General features: G+C 39.0%; 1 protein-coding gene across 1 annotated transcript in view; it reads left to right on the top strand.

The window, feature by feature from the left end:
* The window catches only part of CCSER1 (coiled-coil serine rich protein 1), a gene marked incomplete at its 5' end in the record, with an annotated part of 535,256 nt that extends 515,609 nt beyond the window's left edge, over nucleotides 1–19,647 (top strand). Inside the window, one exon of the mRNA XM_084203900.1 lies at nucleotides 19,008–19,647. Within this exon, the coding sequence (XP_084060026.1) occupies nucleotides 19,008–19,493 (486 nt within the window). The 3' untranslated portion in view covers nucleotides 19,494–19,647. The remainder of the gene's footprint in view (nucleotides 1–19,007) is intronic.
* Between the last annotated feature and the right edge of the window lie 1,303 nt (nucleotides 19,648–20,950).

Raw genomic sequence — 20,950 nt, 5'->3', positions numbered from 1 at the left:
TTTAACAAAGCTCAAACTTCAATCTCAAACCTTAGTTATTAGGCAAATCTTTTGAGGTTTTTCTCCTTTTCTGTAATTAGTTTTAGTGGGGATTTTATTGAAATTCAACCTGTTGTTCTGCTGCTTGATAATGGTACATTTTGGCCAGACTACTGGAGTAATTTGAGAGGAGGAGTGATGTTTTGGTTATTCCCATTTAAGCACTCAGTCTTACTTGGGATATATTACTCATGACCAGAGTAGCATTATGGGCTCCTCTTTTAAAATGTCTAATATATTAATATAATATTAGGGAGCCTGCTTTCCAGCAGGGTCCTAATGGTGCTTTGCCCACACATTAAAACATTCAGAAGTAAATTCCAGTTATTAAGGGCCTAATTTGGAGCTCGCTAAAGTTAGTGGGTTAATTTGTAAATTCCTTGGTAAGAAACACAGAGTTATATAATTTAAGGGCTGAACTGAAGCCCTTAAGATTTTTATAGAAGTGCACCTGGGAATACAAATTAGATTCTTTCTACATAATTTTTAAAGTTAATATATATGATGTAGCTAGCAATCCTGGGGAGGTAGGTCAGAAGTTACCCTTTTCAGACAGGAAAGCAATTCTGAATGAGGGAGGTGACAGTAAAAGTAGCAGTGAATTTATATGAATCATTAAAAGAAAGACAGGAAGAGGAAATTTAAAAAAAAAAAAAAAAGACTACAAAGAAGACCAGAAATTTGAGGTAGGATTAAAGATGTTTTCAACAAATATGTTCATACCACTGAGGGAGGTGTACACTGATATACACCTCAAGCAAGGTTTTTAGAAAACTCATAGCCTAAACTTGTGGCATTAAAATAACTCAGTTGGATTGTTTTGAAAACACTATGTGCAATGGATGGAAGGATATATGTATGGAATACATGCACCTTACACAATTGTTCTTGGCCTCAGGAAACCCTTCCACTCCCTTTTGTGCAGAGTTCAGAGTCTGGACATAAAAATAAGGAGGAAAGGATTCTTGTATTGCAGCAAATTCTCTATTGCAGTGTCCGAGCTTCCATTATAATGGAGGAAGTGGGAGGTAAAGGTGGATTTCCCCTGTGCATCCTTGCTCTAAAAGCTCAAAAACTAGGGTTGTCCTTAATGGTCTTAAAAATATACTTGAAATACATCCTTAAAACATACTCCAATAGCAATATCTGCTTCTAAAATCTGATCATGCACATTTCACTGTATACATAGCAAAGAAGAAAAGCAGTTTCTTCCTTCTCAGTTATCTGTATGCTATCTGTAAAGCCAGGGACAATAAGTTCTCACTTGATACTTCTGGGAGTTCGTATCTCTCATATTTGCAGTTACTAAGGAGATATCAGAAGTGGGGGGAAAAAACCAAACAACCAAAAAAAAGAGCCTTTTAGGTGAGTTCCTTAAAGCCCCAAACCTTCAGTAAGAGTCATGTTGGTGTATACCCAGATCCAGTGAGCAAGTGCTCTTTGTGAGCAGCTGGCACAACCGCACACAAAGGGCTTAAATTGTAGCAAAGTTCTATTTTCAGCAACAAAATGTTCTGGAGACCTTACAAGGGCTCTGTACAAAACAGAGTTTCACCTGAAAGCCACAGCTGCCATTTGTCTCGTATTCAGCTTTATATCACCATCTGCAGTCATTTGTCTAAATTCAGGATCTCCTCCCAGAAATCTGTAAAGAAAAGGAAGGTTTAATTATGAAAAAGGCTTTGTCTGGGTCATTACATCACTTGGTTATGGGCAGTGTGGATAAGCAAAAACCCTATTACCTTCACTCTCAATATAGAAATATCACAGTAATTGAAAGTTGTAAAATTTTTGGAAACATCTTTTTCAATATATGTAACAGGGCGTAGAAGTGATTCTGATTTATTTATCCTATACTGCATAGTGTGTTTGAGAATAGCAGTAATGGTGATAAATAATAATCTGATAAAGAGTCTGTCACATTTTAAAAGCAAATGCCTGCCAGACCAGAACAGATGGACTTTGGGTGTTACAGGATAAGAGTGCATTGAAAATTTCATTATCTCTTCTGTAAGAACAAGCTATGAACCTTTTATTTGCTCTGTGTAAAAGCAGGTACCTTTCACAAGCAATGAAGGTGTAAGAACCATGTTCTTCTGGACTGGAATCCAGAATGCCTGAGTCAGTCCTGGGATTGAAAGATAATTGTGTAGAATGAGAAAATCCTCCTCTTTGTCATGTGTCTGTTAGCTGATATTTCATCCTTTTCTCCCTTGATTGTAATCAGAATAATTGTATTAATACTTGTGAAGTGATCATATAGTGGAGGACAGTATTTGTATGAGTGGGCATGTTAAAATGAGGGAAGTGTAAATGAAAAAGAATTATTTAAGCTGAACTTCTGAAAGATGAAACACTCAGGTACTTTATACCTGGCATCATCCTTTAACTGGCTCTTCCATAATATGGACAGCAGTGTTTTACATCCTTCTGTGACCAGTAGGCTTTCACAGCAGCATCTACTGAATCATTTTATCTCCCAAATTTAGTAATAAAATTTGTCTTTACAGCTTCTTTTTAAAAACCTGGAAAATGTACATACATTAAACTTTTACAGATAGATTTTTTAAAAATGTCATCTTAGAGAACAATATATTATGTCTGGTTTTAAACAAATCTGCTCTCAGTGGAAGTCAATTGACAGCTAGTGCTTGAGGATGATGTAGAGCCCATGCAAATCCCATGTAAATGTGTTTTTTCCAATACAATTTTTTATTATTAATTTGCATCCTAGAAAGAATTATGAAGGGCTCTGTATATATTTTAGGTTTTGATTTGGGTTTTGTGATCATTTACTTGAAGACATGACATTTACCATGATGATGGCTTTAATTTAACAGCCTAGTAGGAACTAAAATAGTTGGATGTTTATGGCTTTTTCCTACTGAAGCAGGGAATATGAAGTTCCTTAACAGCAAAGTCATGTTAGATGGTACCCTTGGGAAATTCCAGAGTTGGTGACTCCCACTGATGTCACAGAGAAAAGTTCATTCTTAGTAGAGTATGCTAATAGGTGAATTCTGGTTCTTACAAATTATCAGGGGAAGATAAGGAAAGGAGGTATGAGAATGAAATAATTTAGAGAAAGTTCAGCCAGTGCTTGCAGCTGCTTCCATGCCTGGACAAACCAGAACCAGGAACAAGTCTCAGAGAGGAATGTGGCAGATCCAGTAGCCATGGAGGCTGGATGGAGGTGGCGGGGACATAGGACTAGGAGTGGGAAGGTTGTAGTTATGAACAGGGAAAACTGCAGATGGCTGGGATCCTTTGTAATGCCCTGTGTCTGCAGGAGTCTTGCTTCCCTTCAGGAGCAAGTGCCGCTGGTGCATCACAGCACCAGAGAAGCAGAAATGCTCTGCAGCAGAGCTCAGACAGGGGAGGAGATGGATCTCCACCAAACTTTCTTGCATAACCTACTTTCCCTTTCCACATCACTGCCCTCTCATAAAAAAAAAAAAAATTAAAAAAAATCTTGGTCTCCCTCTTTCTCTTCAGCTGATTGTTCTGGCCGCTTTTCTTGTGTGACTAAAAAGCATCTGATCAGTGAACTGGTTTGGTAGAAGAATAACTTTCCACATAGAGAGAGGTTGGAAAGATGTAGTTTTCGTCCACACCAGCTTCCTTACTTAATTCACTGCATAGCCACTCAAACCCTGACACTGGCACAGGGGAATTAGCAGGGATGGCTACAGAAAGTTAAGCAGCAAAGCTACGGAGCTTAATACAGTGGGGTGAGTTTTGCTCACAGAGGGTTCTGCTCTGTATTGGCTAGCATAGTAGTGACTGGTTTAGTTGCTCAATTTTAAAAGGTGTGGTTCCAAAGAGAAATATCCTGTAGAGAGCCCCAGGTGCCCAGGGTAGAAGTTTAAATGATGCTGTGTGGATGCTATATCCTGCTTGAGGTGATTCCCTACTTGGTAGATATCCTGTTACAGCCTCATGTTTGAGAACAAAGCCATAACGACCACAGTTAAACACAGCAAATACAGCCTGAACAGAGACACAGCTGCTAAATACGACATTTCTGAAACAGGCTTTGGAATGCACTGCAGTTGTTGCAATACACACTCAAAGCTTGGCAAGATAGGGACATTAAAGGCTTTTTTTAATACCTCACCCCTATAAATTATTTCATTCTCGTACCTCATTTCCTCATCTTCCCCTGATAATTTGTAAGAACCAGGATTCACCTCTGATTAGCATACTGTACTAAGAATGCCTAGTTAAAGACTTTGCTGACACAGTACAAACGGGAAGCTGCATATATTTTTCTTTTATGTGTCTTTTTCAGATCAAGCATTTTGCATGCTAAAAAGTCAAGCTGTTGTTGCTTTCTACCAGTAATAGCCATAAATGTTAAGAATAAAGTGAAAATAGCTTAGCAAATTACCATATATTTCTTTCCCAAGAGAATGAAATAACATATAATAGGTATTGTTTATGGCACTGTAGACTAGTTAGATTTAGTGTGCTTTTTATTTCCCATCTACACTGGCTATACATGTATATATATATAGTATAATATTTCACGTCTACACTGGTCAAATTTAGACAGTACATCATTTCAGTATTTCTAGCAGCATTATAGAAAATATTACCTGTGCAATGTGACCTGACCTGTTCTTACACTTCTTGTGGGTAAGAAATACATCATTTTTTTCACTAGGGTAAAGGATTTTTTCCTTTCTGCATTTTGATATCTATGAGTTTTTTCCTTCTCTACATTCACGAGGTTTGTTTTGGGCAACATTGTTTGAACACTATTTAATATTAAAAGCTCCAAGGAAGAAGTAAAATATTTTTATTAGGCAGAATCTTAAATAACAATCAATAATATTTTTTCTGTGTAAATATCTACTAAACCTGGAGAGGGAAGTTGAACTGTAGGTATAATTATTTTTTTTCTTCATGTTAACATACAAGTCAGCTCAATCGTATTTTAGAGTGATATCATGATATTTAAATTTTATTAGAATAAAGCTTAGCAACTGTTACCAGGTTAAAAAAAAAAGAAAAAGAAAATATTATATGTCCTTATTAGAGCTTTCAGGAGCATGTGTTTTAATAATAATGAAAACTTCCAGTTGGTCATTTTGGTTATAGATTGTCATAAGGGTTTGTTGTTGAACTTACAGCATAAATTTAGATAAATCCACCATTATGATTTCAAAGCAATGGTGCTCTTATTGTGAAATCAAATTTGTTGAATGCAGATTATTTTTCAAATAAATAATTTCTGAAGCAAAGGAAGAATCTATGTTTCTGATATTTAGAAGTAGTTTCATTTTTGCATTGGCATGGGATGTGTTTTTCTTCACCTTTAAAGACTTGTATTGACATACACCTTCAGCATTGCTCTTCAGGTACTAAAGGGAGTGTTTTAAAAGCATTTTAAAAGTGCTTTTCTTTCTCCACAGCAACTGCTTATTACTAGTTTTCCTATATGCTTTTCTGAATTTAAAGGGAAGCAATTTGAAAAGGTAAGATCCCCATTTAAATTCAAAGCCATTTTGCAAAGGAGTCAGTCTGAGAGTGTTTTGGCAGCCCAATTTACTCCACAGATCATTGCATCTCATGGAAAGATTTCAAGTGTCTGTGTGTTTCCCACATTTCAAGAGCAGATAGTTCATGGAAGGGGAATCACAGCATCATGTCCCTGGTCAAGCTTGCAGAAAGAGTGTGACTCCAGCTTTGGTAGTCTGCTCCTCTTCTGGCAAGGTTGTTCAAATTCTTTGGAGCTCAAGGCAGGAGCAGCTCTCTGCGCTGCAGCCTGGCACTCAGGCACATTCAACATTTTCTGTTGTCATTACTCGACATATTGTCACTGTGACTGTTGGACAGATTGATTTTTGGCGTAGAAGCAACTGCAAGCTGGAAGTTCTTCTCCCTTGTAGCTGTGCCTCCCGAAAAATGAGGAAATGGGAAAAGAGAAGGGCAAGGAAGAAAAAGATCGAACAGGAATGCTTCTTGAACCTGAGTGTTCCCAAAGCAGCCATGTTCAGTGAATTAAGGGGTAACTGATCAGGGTGGCTGGGCTGTGTTGGAGATTTGGGGTAATCAGGCTTGGTGTAGAGCTTCTACATTTCGTTTCCTTCCCTGGCACTATGCAGGCAGATGTCAGCATGGCAGTTTGTCTGCTGGGAAGTGTGTAATTATTCCTCTCCCTGCAGAGCCAGGAGTCAGCTGTTAACCTGTTGGGCCCCTGGAGGTGAGCTGGTGAGCCTGCCTGGACAGCCTGGGAGCTGTTTATTGCACGTGGCAGGTACCAGTTGGTGGGTGTCCTACTGCTTGCCAAACTTCCTGAGCTTACTCATGGCTCTCCACGCAATTGCTCAGCCAGTTGGAGGGAAATGTAATCTTGGGACTATCCTGGCAGCTGTAAAATAGATTCATGTTAGGACAAATAGGCTGAGTTGGGTTCCAATGTGCTCCAGTGCCCCAAAACTTGATTTAGTATATTCTGGTTGACAGGAAAATGTTTGCGAATTGTGCTTTTCCAAATTTCTCCTTGAGATTCCTAATAGGACAAGGAGGCTTTTACCACACCTAGTTGAATAGTCATCAGGACACCCTGCTTAATCAATCTCTCTTTCCACAGCTGAGGAAGGATTTTACTTTGGGACCAGAGCAAAGAACTGTCAAACTAGTGCCTAAGCATCTTTCACATCACAACAGAGATTGTGTTGAAGAGACCAAAATGTAGGTGGCATGCACTAGTTGGATGGCTGGAGGCAGCAGAGTGGGTGTGTGCCCTGAATTAGAGAGCATTCCCTGTTTCCTGCCAGGTTTACAAAAGTGAGGGGAGCAATTTGCCAATGGCTGAGGCACAGAAATCCAGAGGTGAGATAGACAGCTTGTAAGATATCCCCTCCCAAATAATCATCACCTGTGCGTGGTAATTTTAGCCTACAGAGCCTGCTTCGGGTTGGACTGTTCTGGGAGTTGTTTGTGTGTGCTTTATAGGTTTTGAGGAGTTGGTGGATGTCAGTCAAATGTGAGACTATCTTTTATCAGTGCTCAAGGTGTGTGTTGAGTGTGTGCACTCACATTGTCCTCCTCCATGAGTTTCAAACATTGCTCATCTTTTTTCTCCCTCTGCGGTTAATTGGAGTGTCTGGGATGTTGCCTTAGACAGTTTTGCTGTCTGTCTAGAGTTTTCTTATCCAGCCTGTAGCTTTCCTGAGTCGAAGCACAGTTTTGGCTATATTCACTCAATTTTTAGCTCTATTGGCTTAATTTTCAGCCAGTTTATGTTGTTGGTACCTCTCAACCAGAAGGCAGATTCACTGCCTGTGGATTACATTAAATTGATCCTTTGTAGGTAAGCAGCCATTTAAAAATCTTAAAAAGCTGTTTTGGCCAGCGAGGGAAAACACTGAGAATATCTGCACCAGTAACAACATTTCGAAATTGGGGAATTCATCTTCAAAGGGATTTCAGTTTGCAGCAGAAAATCTGATAGGTCAGAGATTTGTCCCCTAGAGAGTGCTTTGAGAGCCGTTTGTTGCTCAAATGGTTTGACTGCAAACCATGCAGGTCGTGCCTCTTAAGCTGCTGAAAGCACATGCCCCTTGGAAAAGTTTGTATTCCTTGCTAGATTTAGCTGTAAAGTCTTCTGGTCTTATTTAGGACAAAGCACTACTTCTGAGGTTCAGCCCTGGTGACAATGATGAGCAAATAGTCTGTGATTTTTTTCAAGTGAATAACTAATATAATGTGCTGTAAAGGAAAAAAAACTGTAAACTTTGACAAAGAAAGGGTGTACTGTAACAGGCAGTGCCTTCCTCTGTGCTTCATTACAGAAAGTTGGGGGTATAATCTGAAATATAACCTTGCTAACGTTCCCTAGGCTAGGCATTGGAATAAAGAAGCAGAAACCAACAGAAGTAGTATTTTTGCCAAATTTTTTTTATGTCGATTCTCCTGGAAGAAAAGGTAAAAAATAAAATTTCAGTGGATGTTTTTGTTTGTTTGGTTTTGTTTTCTTTTGTTCATTTTCCCTTGCTGAATTTGTGTAATATAGTTTTGCTGAAGGAAATAAGGAGCTTTTATGCTGAATATTTTGAAATAACTGCCTTTTTTTTATTTCCCTCACATTTCCAGGAAAGTAAGATAGAAAGGAAAGTTACTTTTCTAACTAACGTGATCTTGGTACTGTAGGTTTGGGGTTTTTTGAAGTTTTGGGTTCTCTCTCATTTGAAGGCTGTACTGGGCTCCTCATGGTCATGCATCCTGTACAATCATTTGTGTAAGGGAATAGGGCCTTCAAATCATACATTTGATGACTTAAATGACCAGAACTTTCCCCAGACTGGCTTAGCTCCAAATCCAACCAGCACTTTCTCCAAGAATTGCATATTCCCAAGTATCTTAGACACTAGTCCCCTCTGCTCTGTAGGTATACTATCTCCTAGCAGCAGTTTTTTCAGCAGCAATATGCCTACTTTTTCTTTTTCAATGCTAATGTAGGTATTGTCACCAAAATATCGCAACATTTCCAGTAAGGACCTGGATAGGATTGTTCTAAAAATATTCTAGTGAATTAAGAAGAAATAAAATACATTCTCCATAACTTCTAGTCTTCTAAATTATTCTGTAATTCCACCTTCTCTTCTGGATTACCTGATTTTGCCAAGAGAAATCTATGGCTCCCACTACAGAGAAGGGCAAACAAGATGATTATAACAGCATTTTCTGACCTTAAAATACATGAAATGCATGCAAGTGTTTTACCTTGTTAGAGTTCATTTTCCTGGACACAGAGTAGTGTGTTTCATAATGAGTGCTGTCCTGCACTAGCTGGGTTAAAGAGAGCTGAACTGAATGGATCCTTTGAGAGGTATAGTAAAAATGCTATGAAATATTTTTCTTCTTTTGTGTAAGCCACTAGTGTAGGCAGAAAGAGGTTATTTCATGTACTTATCTGATGGGTTATTTTACCTATGTGAAACTGGATTTGTCTGAAATTACACAGTAAGGGAAATTTTCTATCACTGCCAACTATTGACAATTTAGAAACGTTAAGAAGATAAGGTTTTGGATATTTTTAGAACATAATGGATTGGTGACAGCCAGCATGGCTTCTCTAAGGGCAAATTGTGCCTGACAAATCTGGTGGCCTTATATGACAGCGTTGCAGTTGGTTTAGGGAAGAGCAAGTGACAAAATCTACCTGGGCCTGTGCAAAACATCTCACACTGTCCCACGTGACATCCTTGTCTCTGAACTGGAGACACTCGGATGTGATGGACAGACCCCTCAGTGGAAAAGGAGCTGTCTGGGTGGTCACAGTCCAAGAGTTGTGGTCAGTGTCTCATGTCCAGGTGGAGCTCAGTGACCTCAGGGGTGGGTGTTGTGACCAGCCCTGTTTAACATCACTGTCGGTGACAGGGACAGTGGGATCGGGAGCAGCCTCAGCAGGTCTGGTGATGACACCAACTGTGGGGTGTGGCTGCCACCCTGGAGGGGAGGGATGGCATCCAGAGGGACCTGGACAGGCTGGAGAGGGGAGCCCACGGGAACCTCAGGAGGTTCAGCAGGGCCAAGTGCAAGGTGCTGTGCGTGGGTCAGGGCAATCCCAAGCACAAACACAGGCTGGGCAGAGCATGGACTGGGGATCACATGGACTCTGTGATCCCCAGGATAGGATGGATATGGACCTCTTGGAGCATGTCCAGAAGAGGGCCACAACGATGATCAGAGGGCTGGAGCTCCTCTGCCATGAGGACAGATTGAGAGAGTTGAGACTGTTCAGCCTGGAGAAGGGAGCACTCTGGGGACACCTTACAGCTCATTCCAGTGCTTAAAGGGGGCTTAGAAAAAAGAGGAAGAGTGACTTTTTACACAGTGACAGGGCAAGGGAGAATGGTCTTAAACTAAAAGAGAAGAGATTTAGACTAGATAATGGGAAGAAATTCTTTCAGAGGCTAGCGAGGCACTGGAACAAATGGCCCAGAGAAGCTGTGGATGTCCTCTCCCTGGAAATGTTGAGGACCAGGTTGGAAAGGGCTTTGAGCAACCTGTCCACTGGAAGATGTCTCTGGCTGTGGCAGGGGCGTTGGAACAAGGTGATGTTTAAGCTCCCTTCCAACCCAGTCATCCTATGGTTCTGTGATTCAACTGCAAACACTGTTTTGTTAAAGCAGCTTCTCTTTCACATAAATCAGTTGTGAGGAATCCTTATGGAGGTCACATTTCCTTTACAACTACTTATACCTCTTGTCTGGGAGTCCCTTTCCTCTCTCTGACAAGATTTTCTTGCTGTAAATACATTTGATGCTGACAGATGGAGATTAGAGAACTGAATTGATATGTACCAATTCTGTACCAACAAGGCCAAAACATTCTTGGGTCATTGGTTTAACAGAAAAAAGAAAAAAAAAAGAGGTAGAGATATTCCCTCTTCCAAGAGAATCCTGCTTATTCTTTTGCCATTTCTAAGATTGCCAATGCCTTTAAAAATAAACTAGGTATGGAATGATTCACTCAGCATGAATTTATAGCCATCATAGTTAGTAAGATCTTTGAAGAAAATATTTTAAGGTAAATTTTTCTATTATGAATGAAGTCTGATTCACTGAGTATTGTGCTATGGTGCAAAGTTAATGCAGGTTTTTTTCCTTACTGAATCCTACAGCAGGGACTCAGTATCTTTCTGGAATAGTAATGCTTTATTCTGTCATAGGAGTCTATTTCTTTATCTTGTTCAACACATTAAACCAAACAAGTAAAGGCTAGGCACTGATTGTAGTTATGTTATAATTTTTTTGGTCCAGCCACAAGGAAAGGCTTAATTACAGAAATTTACTTTTGGGATTAAAAAAAATCTGACTACTTTGTGATATTTCATTCCTAAAACAGGTGCCCTCATATAGAGATATTAAAGTAAACAGAATATTTTCCCTTTCCCTTCAACATTATCATGGTCTCAGTAATCTCATCATAAAAATAAAAAGTCAAGCCAATTTCAGGGTAATTAGGATCTCTTTCCTTGTCATCAGGATAAAATTTGCCCTTTGTATTAGTCTGCTGATTTCTCCTTTGCAGACTGTTTATTGACCTGAGGGGCAGTGTCGCTGATTAACACGACAGTAGCTGATCGTCATTTGCCAATGTATGCAATGTCCCCTGCTGTAGTTATAGGTTCAGCCCTTATGGCTTTCAACAGTAAGGATGCTAATTTATGGAACTCATTTATGAAAACTTAATATAAAGAATTTTTATTGTTGTTAAATACTGTAATGAAAAAAGATGAGTGTTGGCTAAGTACAATCCATCTGGGGTTTGTGTGTTCTTTTATGAAAAAGCAAGCAGTGCCTATTTCAGAAGGCAGACATTCGCTAGAAATCTGATTTGTGGCATTCACTAATTGAAAGCTAGACAAGACAGTCCTGAACTCAAAGATATGATTATTTTCTTCACAGAAGGTACGGTATAAAAAATATACAGAGATGCGATTTGAGACCCTATAATATGCCCAAGCTATTAAAGCAAAAGCCTCACTGCCAAAGTATTAGGATTCTTATCCTAAACATAACATCTGTAAGCAAAATATCTATAGTTTTACTTTCTTTTCCTAGAAGTATTTTTCAGATATAGAGAAATAGAGGAAATAAGTACCTGTACAATGCATATTAAAATCTTCCTGAGACTACCACTTCTTCGGCTGCTGTCTCCTGGTATATTATCTAAGGGAATACATCCTCATAAGAATTTCATTTTATATATGAAATTTCTAATACTCTGGGAAATCATGCTAGGTGATATTAGATTAAGAAAACATAAGTGTATAATTGGAAACTTAGTAAAGACTAAGCATGTATATATTAGTAGCTGTCAAAGGTACTTGCCACCTACAAGTCAGTTGTAACTCAGATCATCTACAGGTACAGTAATCAGGTTTTGGTGATCACATGTCAGGCCTGAGGCTAGAAATGGACTTCACATCTTTCAGACAGCTGGTCATCAGTAAAATGGGTAAGGCACAAGGCAGAGATCCTCAGACAACTGATTATGTATACATGGCACATCAAATGCAGTACAGGAGTACTGGCTTGGCTTGCATAGCAATAAATGTCAGCTGAGTAGCACACACTTCCAGAAGGGCTAATTAGCACTTGTGCAGTTTTCCTGCTTGTAATTTCTGAGCAAACTCCCTTAGTGTTCCCTCAAGACCTTTGTGTCTTACTTCACTGCCCACACTGCACAAACTGGTCTTCTGAAGTGACCCTTGTGTTCCCATGGATCCCCTTCTCCTTCCCCATCAGTTCATTTTGCATCCTTTATGCCTCAGAGGACCTTGACTGTACACACCTGTGGCTTTTCATATGACTGTGGCTAAAAGCATGGAATAAGTGGCCCTAATTTCTCTTGGGTTGCACAGAGTCTGTGAGACCTGATGTGCTGGGTGAACATGGGGCCTGTCCAGTCCCCTGGAATGCAGCCTGGGAGGGCCAAGGGTAAGTTTGATTCGGGCATCTTATTCTAGACTCTGCTGCCTGTAACCAAAGGTGGAGCCTGTACGTGAAAAGAGCTCAATGAAGAGATTCTCCTCATTGTTGGCTGCAATAGCTGTGTCTGCCCAAAGATAAGATCAGTAAAAAAGATGCTAAAGGCTTCTGTAGGAGCACAAGTGTTATGAGAATTGCTGGAGATAGGGGAGCTAGTGTTTGCTTAAGATAGGATGCTTCCGAGATTAGGGGTTTAACAGATTTTTTTAAATGTGTGTAAAAGTCCATTGCATCTACAATAAAAGAAAAGTTCATTACCTTTTCTGTTTTGACTTTCTGATCTTGGGGAAGACCTTAGATGCAGACTGAGAAACATAAGATTTGTTATTTCACATAGAATGTCCTGCTGTTTGGTAATTCTGTCATTGAAGGATCCACACTATTTAGTAGCTTTCATTTTCATAAGTATTTTTAGGGTTATTTAAAATTTTAAACCATAGTGTATAAAAAGGTGTAGTTTATATCATCTAAATGAATTTTGTAGTATTTTTGAAGAATTTGATTAACAGCTGCAAAGTTCTAATTGTTTTATTTGAAAGGTGGTAAGCAGCTGAAAAATGCTGAATCTTCTCCTTAGCTTTACTGATGAGAAAAATCTTCCGTTTAATCCTTGAAATGCAGTATTGAGAGGGCAGAGCAGTGACTTCCTGTTACTAGAAATTAATGGGAAATTCTTTGCTGTTTTCCTCCTGCTTTATAAAACAGCACTACATCTTTTACACCTTGTTATCTTAACTGTGCATTATTACTCAGATAAATAAAATTTGTCACAGATAATTCCACGTTGTGAGAAGATGAAGATCATTTTAAGCCCTCAGTCTGCTACTTATCACATTGTATCCTCACTACCATAAAATTCTTTTAGGATATTAACTCACCACTACAGTTAACTTTTATTCCATTTGCCTGTTTGTTTAAATGGTCTTATGGCAAAGAGGCAGCATTTTAGTATCTCATAATTTCTGCTTTCAGTAAGGAAATGGAAGCGTTTGAAAGGCAGAAAGAGAAACGTTTGTGATTTATGTTGACTGCATTCATTTTATAAAGGACAACAGTAGAGCTGACAAATTGATCAGCAGCTGGTTCTTACCCATAACCTGCTGATAAAGTCCATGCCTTATTTTGCCATGCTGGACTTTATTTCTTTCATTTGTCCTGTGTTGCCAGAAGGCAGCATGAGATGTACGATAGATGCAGGTCTGGATTGTAAAAGCTACACTCTCAGTCCAGGTGCTACTGAAATCAATAAGAGTGAGTGATTTTTAAGAGACCTGAATGAAGAACAATTACCTGCTGCAGCTAAATTACATTTTGTGTTGAATCATCTCTAGGCTGGAAGCTGGTAAGCACAAAAGCGAGGAGGTGTAGAAATTAAGAAGCTGACATAGTGACAGATGTGGCATATCAAAGCACTGAGTTAACCTGTGTTTTGGTAAATTAGATCTGCACTTTTATAAACTGTCAGAACTGCAAAAGGCATCTGAAGGTGTATAAATTCAAAGGCATCATGAAGGGCTTCATCCTTTCCATCCTTAAAAGAAATATAGAGCTATAGCACCTTGTTTTGTGTCTCTACTCCTTTATGTTGCTTTATATTTTAAGAGTCTGGGCTAGGCTGCAAATTGGGACAGTTCTGTAGCAGGTGCTGCAATCCAGCTGAGATCTGACAAGGACCAAGGGAGCCATGCTGGGCCACGTAGTAAATATTGGGGAACACATTTTACCTTCCCTGTGTATCAGCAAACACAAAATAATTAAGCAGTAGAAAACATGACGGAATCCAGGAAGTCTTCAGGTTCCTGTCAGAATAATTGCTCTCTGTAGTGTGCTTCCATTAACACCTCTGAAAGTGTAAAATCCTTTGGGGTGGTAAAACCATGTTCTTGAGCTACAGCATTGTTTGGTTGTCAGGGTGCAGCAGGTACACCGATGAGAGCATGTTTTGTTTGGTTTTATTCTCTATGTCTGTAGTCACAATGATGTATTTGGGAAAGTTGCTGTACTTGGAAGAATTACATTATAGTCATCTAAGACTCCCAAATGCCTCTGGGCACAAACATCTTTAGAATTTGTGCCATTTTTGGGGCGTTTTTGTAATTCATGTCTTTTCTCGTCATTTTTTATTAGTACTTTATCACCAGACAGTCGGAAACAATATTCATTTTCAAATGTCCCGCAGCAGTGTTGTCTTGTTGTTAACTCTTGTCATATTTCACTCATTGGCTTTGAAAATGGAAAGTGAACGGCTGCAGTGTTTTGTTTATAACTTCTCATTCTGGAGCTTTCTATAAAAGTAGTACGTTTTCATTGCTTACCACTGGGTTGTTGAAGGAGCTTGAGTTTTTTTCTTAATATAAGAAAAAGGTTTTAGACTTACAATCACAAAAATGAGCCCTCAAAAATTACAGAAAGAATATTTTAAGATTTTAAGAATATTTAAGTTCCCATTTTGGTTCAATCCTAATTTATTTAGCGCTAGTTTGGAATAATCAAAGCTAAATTATTTTGAACTTTCTCACACTTATGTACCTTAAAACAGAAGTGATCATGACACAAACTGACTAAAATTGTACAGCCAATCAGATTTTAATAAAATAATTTTTTTCCTTTTTGAGAAATAGACTCAAGCATGAAGGCATGCACTTCTTGTGAGTGTGTTTAATATCATCAGGAAATTCAAATCCAGATGTTTGCTTAAAGGTTAAGACATATTTGAAACAACAAAGGAAGCCTTTTCTTTTTGCTGCATATATTTAAAACGGGCTACTTTTGAAAGAAATTTGAGAACCCCATTTGCATCCTAATTGCAGCCCATTTCCTGAGTCCACAGTTCGGCAGACTATAGAGTGGCATTGGGGATTTCTGGGGCAGAGAAATTGTTGGTTCTAGCTGAGCTACCGAAATATAAAAGGGAAAAAGATGAATGGATTTTTTGCTTCAGCAGTCACCAGCTGGCAGATCGGCTCCTTGGAGCTCCGCCAAGCAGCAGTTTACAGCAGCCCTGCAGCTGCTCTAGGCTGGGCTGGAGCACGACTGGCACCAAGCCACCTTCAGCTTTGGACAAGGACTCAGCCTTGGAATCGGCCAACAGATGCGCTGGGATTGTGGCTTTGCTCGCCCATGTCTGATGCTCAGAGAATGCAGTTGGTACCTGAAGGTTCAGCGCTGGGAAATCTGCATTCATCACGTACAGGAAGATAAGGAGAAATAGGTTAAAAATGAATGTCTGACTTTGTCCAAAGTTGGTTTGGTTTGGGAGTGTTTTCATATGGCATGTGTAGCTTTTACTTTTGTGCATCTCATTCTGGGACATTTTTCTTATTTTGCCCAGTTCAATTACTGTAAAATGGACCAGCACGAAAATTTGGTTGCACTGCATCCTTTCAAGCTAAATTACCTGAATTCATCAAAAGAAAAATTAATTAATTTCAATCCTGTATGTTGCAATTTTTATAAAAATGTTATAATTGTACCAAAAAATAACTTGCATGAAAATCAAAGCAGCACTGGACTTTTTATTGACAGTATTTTGGAGGGAGAATAATGTTATTGGGATGAGGATTTCTTGTTGATTTTGTCTCCTGTCTGACAACTGTTCTCTCTTTTCCTGATTGGAAGCTGGTTTTCAGTAATTTATCATAGATAACAACAATAGTATCAGGTTTTGGCAGTGTTTTATTAAAGTCTCTGCTCATTTGATGTGTAACTATGCATCTGATAGAATGAGTGTCTTTCCTTGTAAACCATCTTATTATCTTATTGCTGGGACAGGACCAAACCAATTTCTTAAAATCATGATGGCATACTCTGAATTTCTATTGGTGTTTTAATGTAGGTAGATTAGCTCTTAATTTGTCATCACCTGGTATTTGTGTAATTATTCAATAGGAGGGAATTTCAGCAAGTTAGAGTTTCAGAGAACTAATACCTTCCTTAACCACGTGTGTATTATTAAACATTCATTGATACATATACACATATTGTCTTCCCCCATCAGCCAGCAACCAGAAGCCAATATTTCATAGACCTACAAACCAAGCACTTATTTTCTAAATTGAAAATATTTCAAGTGAAATATAACCTTGATAAGGAAGAGGAAAGAAACACTCCAGTTCTAGACAGTCATAACAGCTTTTCATCAAAAAGCAATAGGTGACAATAGTTGACAATAATCAACTGAATTTAGATATAATTTTGCATTAAAAAGTCATGAAAATATTGTGGACAACTAGATGAAGATGAATGCCATTGCCAAATAAAATCACTAGCCTCCTGTTGGAGTAATTAATTAGAAGCAGATGACGAAGTCCCTCATAGGATTTAGAGTGTTTTTTCTGCTTCATATTGGTGGGGAATTACCTTGAGTACTCTACTTCTGACCCTTCTAGTTCAAGAAAAAAATAGTGGAATTACTGAAGGGGATCTGTAGAGAAGAGAAGTGTGAATGACTCAGAGTCTAGCAGATGAGTCCTATGAGAAAAAGTCATTGTGGTATTTTTTTTTTCTAGAGCAGAGAGGATAAAGGGGTTGCTTGACAGCATTCTTTGAAGCCATAAACAGGTATTCAAGATCAGACAGCAATTCTTTCTTAATTTTCATGAGAGAGAGAGAAGGAATGATCTTGAAGCCAGAAAGATAGAGTTTAGACATTTTCTAAAAGCAAATGTAATGTAGTGAGAAAATCTTAGAGGAGAAGGCTGTACAGGTTACATTGATGAAGGTACTTAAACAGATGATTAAGGACCATAAATGTCCAGAGGGATAAACTGGAGTTAACCAGAAGTTCAGGATAGACTGGAGGTCCCACAATGAAGTGCCTCTATGGTTCTATATCATTCTTGAAGTTTTCAAAGATACTAGGTGACATCTTGTAACTCCTGAATCATTTCCTTACACTAAATGCTTGGATTTTTGACAGGGCATTAAATTTGACTCTTGTCCCAGTAGGAAGATTATATTTACTGGCATGGAATTAAATAATTTATGGATAGATAGACAGACAGACAGACAGACAGATAGATAGATAGATAGATAGATAGATAAATAGATAGATAGATAGATAGATGAAAAGTGTTTGAACTTACAGACAGGTCCTCCCAAGAATGATACCCTAAGAATTAAATGGAATTTCATTTCAACACCTATGTGCTGCAGATGTAAAAACTGAATTCATGTTTTCTGGAAGTGTTCTACTCCCATTTATAAATCTGTGTGCAATCAGCACTGAATAAAGTGGGGGAAAAGGGTGTGCCAGACCTAATATTTATTTTTTTAAATATCATCTCTGATGTCTAAAATGTACTGCAATCCTTATACCCAGACCTGCATATGGTTCTGCATGGAATCATGACTATTAGTCTGCAGTAAAAAAAGGATTTAAGCTCTGAATACTGACAATATCATTCTTCTGTGCTACTTAAAACAGAAATGCATGTGAAGTGATACAATTAATTCTGAAACAATAGATCTGAGTTTCCTGTGGAATCATGGAAACACTATGAAAGATTTTTAGCCAAATTTTGTTGGAAGGCTTGGTAGTATTTTTTATTCTCTCAGCTTTGTTCTGCAACATCAGAACCCATATGTCAGTGTAAATGTCAGGAAGCTGCTCCTGTGTCTTTTCAGACTTCTGTTGCAGAAAACCTGTAAGGAATCAAATTGGGCTTGTGTTTCAACTTAATCAGTTGCTTTAACCATTCCCTGGGAAAGGGTACCATCATCTCCCCCCCAGTCAGGTGTTCTGGGGACAGTTTGAGGCATCGCACCGGGTACACACTGAAAGTCTGCAGGGATCTGATTTGCCATGCACAGATAAATTACCATCATTTCAACAAAACCAGATGCATGCATGCTTGCACACCATCAGAAGTTGGTTACGTGCTGGAATCCTTCTTACACTGTATTTTTTCCCAGGCAGCTGAAATAAAATTTGTGCTCTTCTCTGGCAAGTATTTGACTTGTAAATACACAACAAAACACCTGGATTTAAGGGACAGTGAAAATTGAACATGTTCTGAGCTTAACCGAGGCATGAAGATATTTACAAAATATGTTCTTTATATTTTGTAAGGATTTGAGAGTATTAAGTGTTGAACTCTATGGGATCAAAATTCTCTTTGTTTCATTATGTGAAATGCTTTTGAAAATCTACTTACAATTCATGAAAACTTCTTATCAGTGTATTATGTTCTGAAAAAAAAAATCCTCCTTTGATTTAAACTATTTTTTAAAGGAAAATGCCCAAATCATTACCTGTAGCAAGCATTTTTCAATCCTAGTGCTATGAAATGTGAATGAAGTTTCAGAAGTTTGACCATCAATTGGAGTTGTCTTTCATTTTAATCTGCCAGACCCGTGGGCTGTTCATATGCAGTGAGCAGTGGTTTATGTACTCCACACCATTTCTCTACTGTGTTCTGCTACTCATACTTTTTGTTTGGTCTTCTTTTGTTTCCCCAGACTACATATCCAATCAGAATGGTGAGCCAAAATCTCAGCACAAGGGACAGAAAGTCAGCGCTTACTCCCACCGAGGACCCTTTTAGGCACCCACCGGGCAACCAAGCGGCAGCGTACGAAAGCAAGAGCTGCCAGCTGTCTAATTTGTGTCTGAGCAGCCTGCTGAAGGAGAAGGAGATCGTGGAAGCCATCAAGCACACCCGAGGCACGTACGAGCCCCTGTCCCCAGCGGCCGCGCAGAACGGTTTGGCTGTCGCGGCCCCCAGCCAAGCGCAGCCAGCATCCAAGGCCGACGGCTTCCCCGTGTTCTCAGGAGCTGCCAAGGACCAAAGCGCTGTGCCTCGGCAGCACTCCACCTTCACAGGGAGACTGGGACAGCCCCCCAGGGGACCCATCTCCTTACACATGTACAGCAGAAAGAACGTTTTCCTCCACCACAATTTACACACGGCTGAGCTGCAGACTTTAGGTCAACAGGATGGCTAACAAGGTGCTTTATTTTCTTGCCATGGAAGGAGAGTTGATTAAAGAGGGATGTAAGCTCACCTAGAGTTCTGTCTTCAGTTCTCATCTGCTGCTACTTTCATGTGGAAAAAAAAAAAAATAAATAAAAATTTAACTTTGTCTGTAGGTTCCATATTTTCCCACCTTGGACTGAGGCAAAAGGATGAACAAGATTGTTAAATAACTCGGCCGATTTGTCATGCAGAAGTCACCATGAGTTTAATAAATGGGACTGCCAGTCCAGTATTGGCTAAATATATTTTACCCCTCTATAAGTCACTATGATTCCCTGAAGTCCTAGAAGATGATCTTAAATAAAACCTGTATGTTTAATAATATTACTGTTAAAGTAGATGTGAGGAATAAATAGGTAAGTAATTAGTAAACCCTCTTGACTTTCATAGAGATTAGGGAAATAAGGGGTCAAAAATCTTTAAGGACCCTCTTTTTATACATTTTTTTTAATACAGTGAAATCTGGTAACTTACAGAGTGTTACCACTTCCTGCTGTATGTGTTTCATGAGTGCCTCATGCTACAAGTGGAGGAAGTAATTGATTTTCCTCTAACAGGTTCATAGAGAGTTGCCAGGTATTTGAGTCAGTAAATTGGGTCCTAGACTGAGGATGTCAGCTTGTTTCCTCAACCTTCCCTTCTCTCTTCACACATCTATTTAACTACATTGCTCTGAGTGTTTCTGTTCTACGAGGGCATGTCAGGTTGTGGTGATCTTTGTGCTTTACAGGCGCTGTAACACTCATGATGCGATGTGACATTCTGCTGTGTAATTCATCCTATAATTTCATTCCACTTCCCAAAACAAAAATGTGTGGGAGCCTAAAGTAAGAGAAATCATCTTATTACCCAGGCCGAGCAACCTGCATCAGTCATAATTTCTGTGGGCTGTATCATCTGCACTTCAGGACCTGTTGGTTTACACCAGCTCAGTGGGTTTGTTAGTCTTGACATGTAAAAGACAAGTGAGATTAATTTATTGCCTGGTCTCATGGGAGTAGGAAATCATCTGACCATGCAAAAGATCTGGTTTTCCCCTCTCAGAGGCCTGGGAACCTCTCAGCCAGTTCCTCCAAATGTGTGGCATGTGTGAAACATGATACTTGGTTTGCAACCTCTCTGGTGCAGGGTAATCTGTTCGAGTTACAATGGCACGTGCAGTGAGTAGTTTAAAAATAATTTGGCACATTTGAGTATGATTGAGGCAGATGTGAGACAAGTCACTTCTCTCTTTAACCAGTGATTAATAAGGAAAGACAAGAGTGCAGCACATTCCCACACACAGAAACAAGCCATTGTGACTTAACAGCATATAGTGAAAAAGAAAGCTTCTTTAGCCACCAAAAATCTGCAACTTTTAAAAGTTAAGAGTATATGAAATAAAGATAAAAATTTACCCAGTGTTAAAAATATCTGCTTCACTAC

Source organism: Fringilla coelebs, assembly GCF_963513975.1.
Source record: "Fringilla coelebs genome assembly, chromosome: 4".
Lineage (NCBI taxonomy): Eukaryota > Metazoa > Chordata > Aves > Passeriformes > Fringillidae > Fringilla > Fringilla coelebs.
This window is presented reverse-complemented; position numbering and strand designations above follow the sequence as displayed.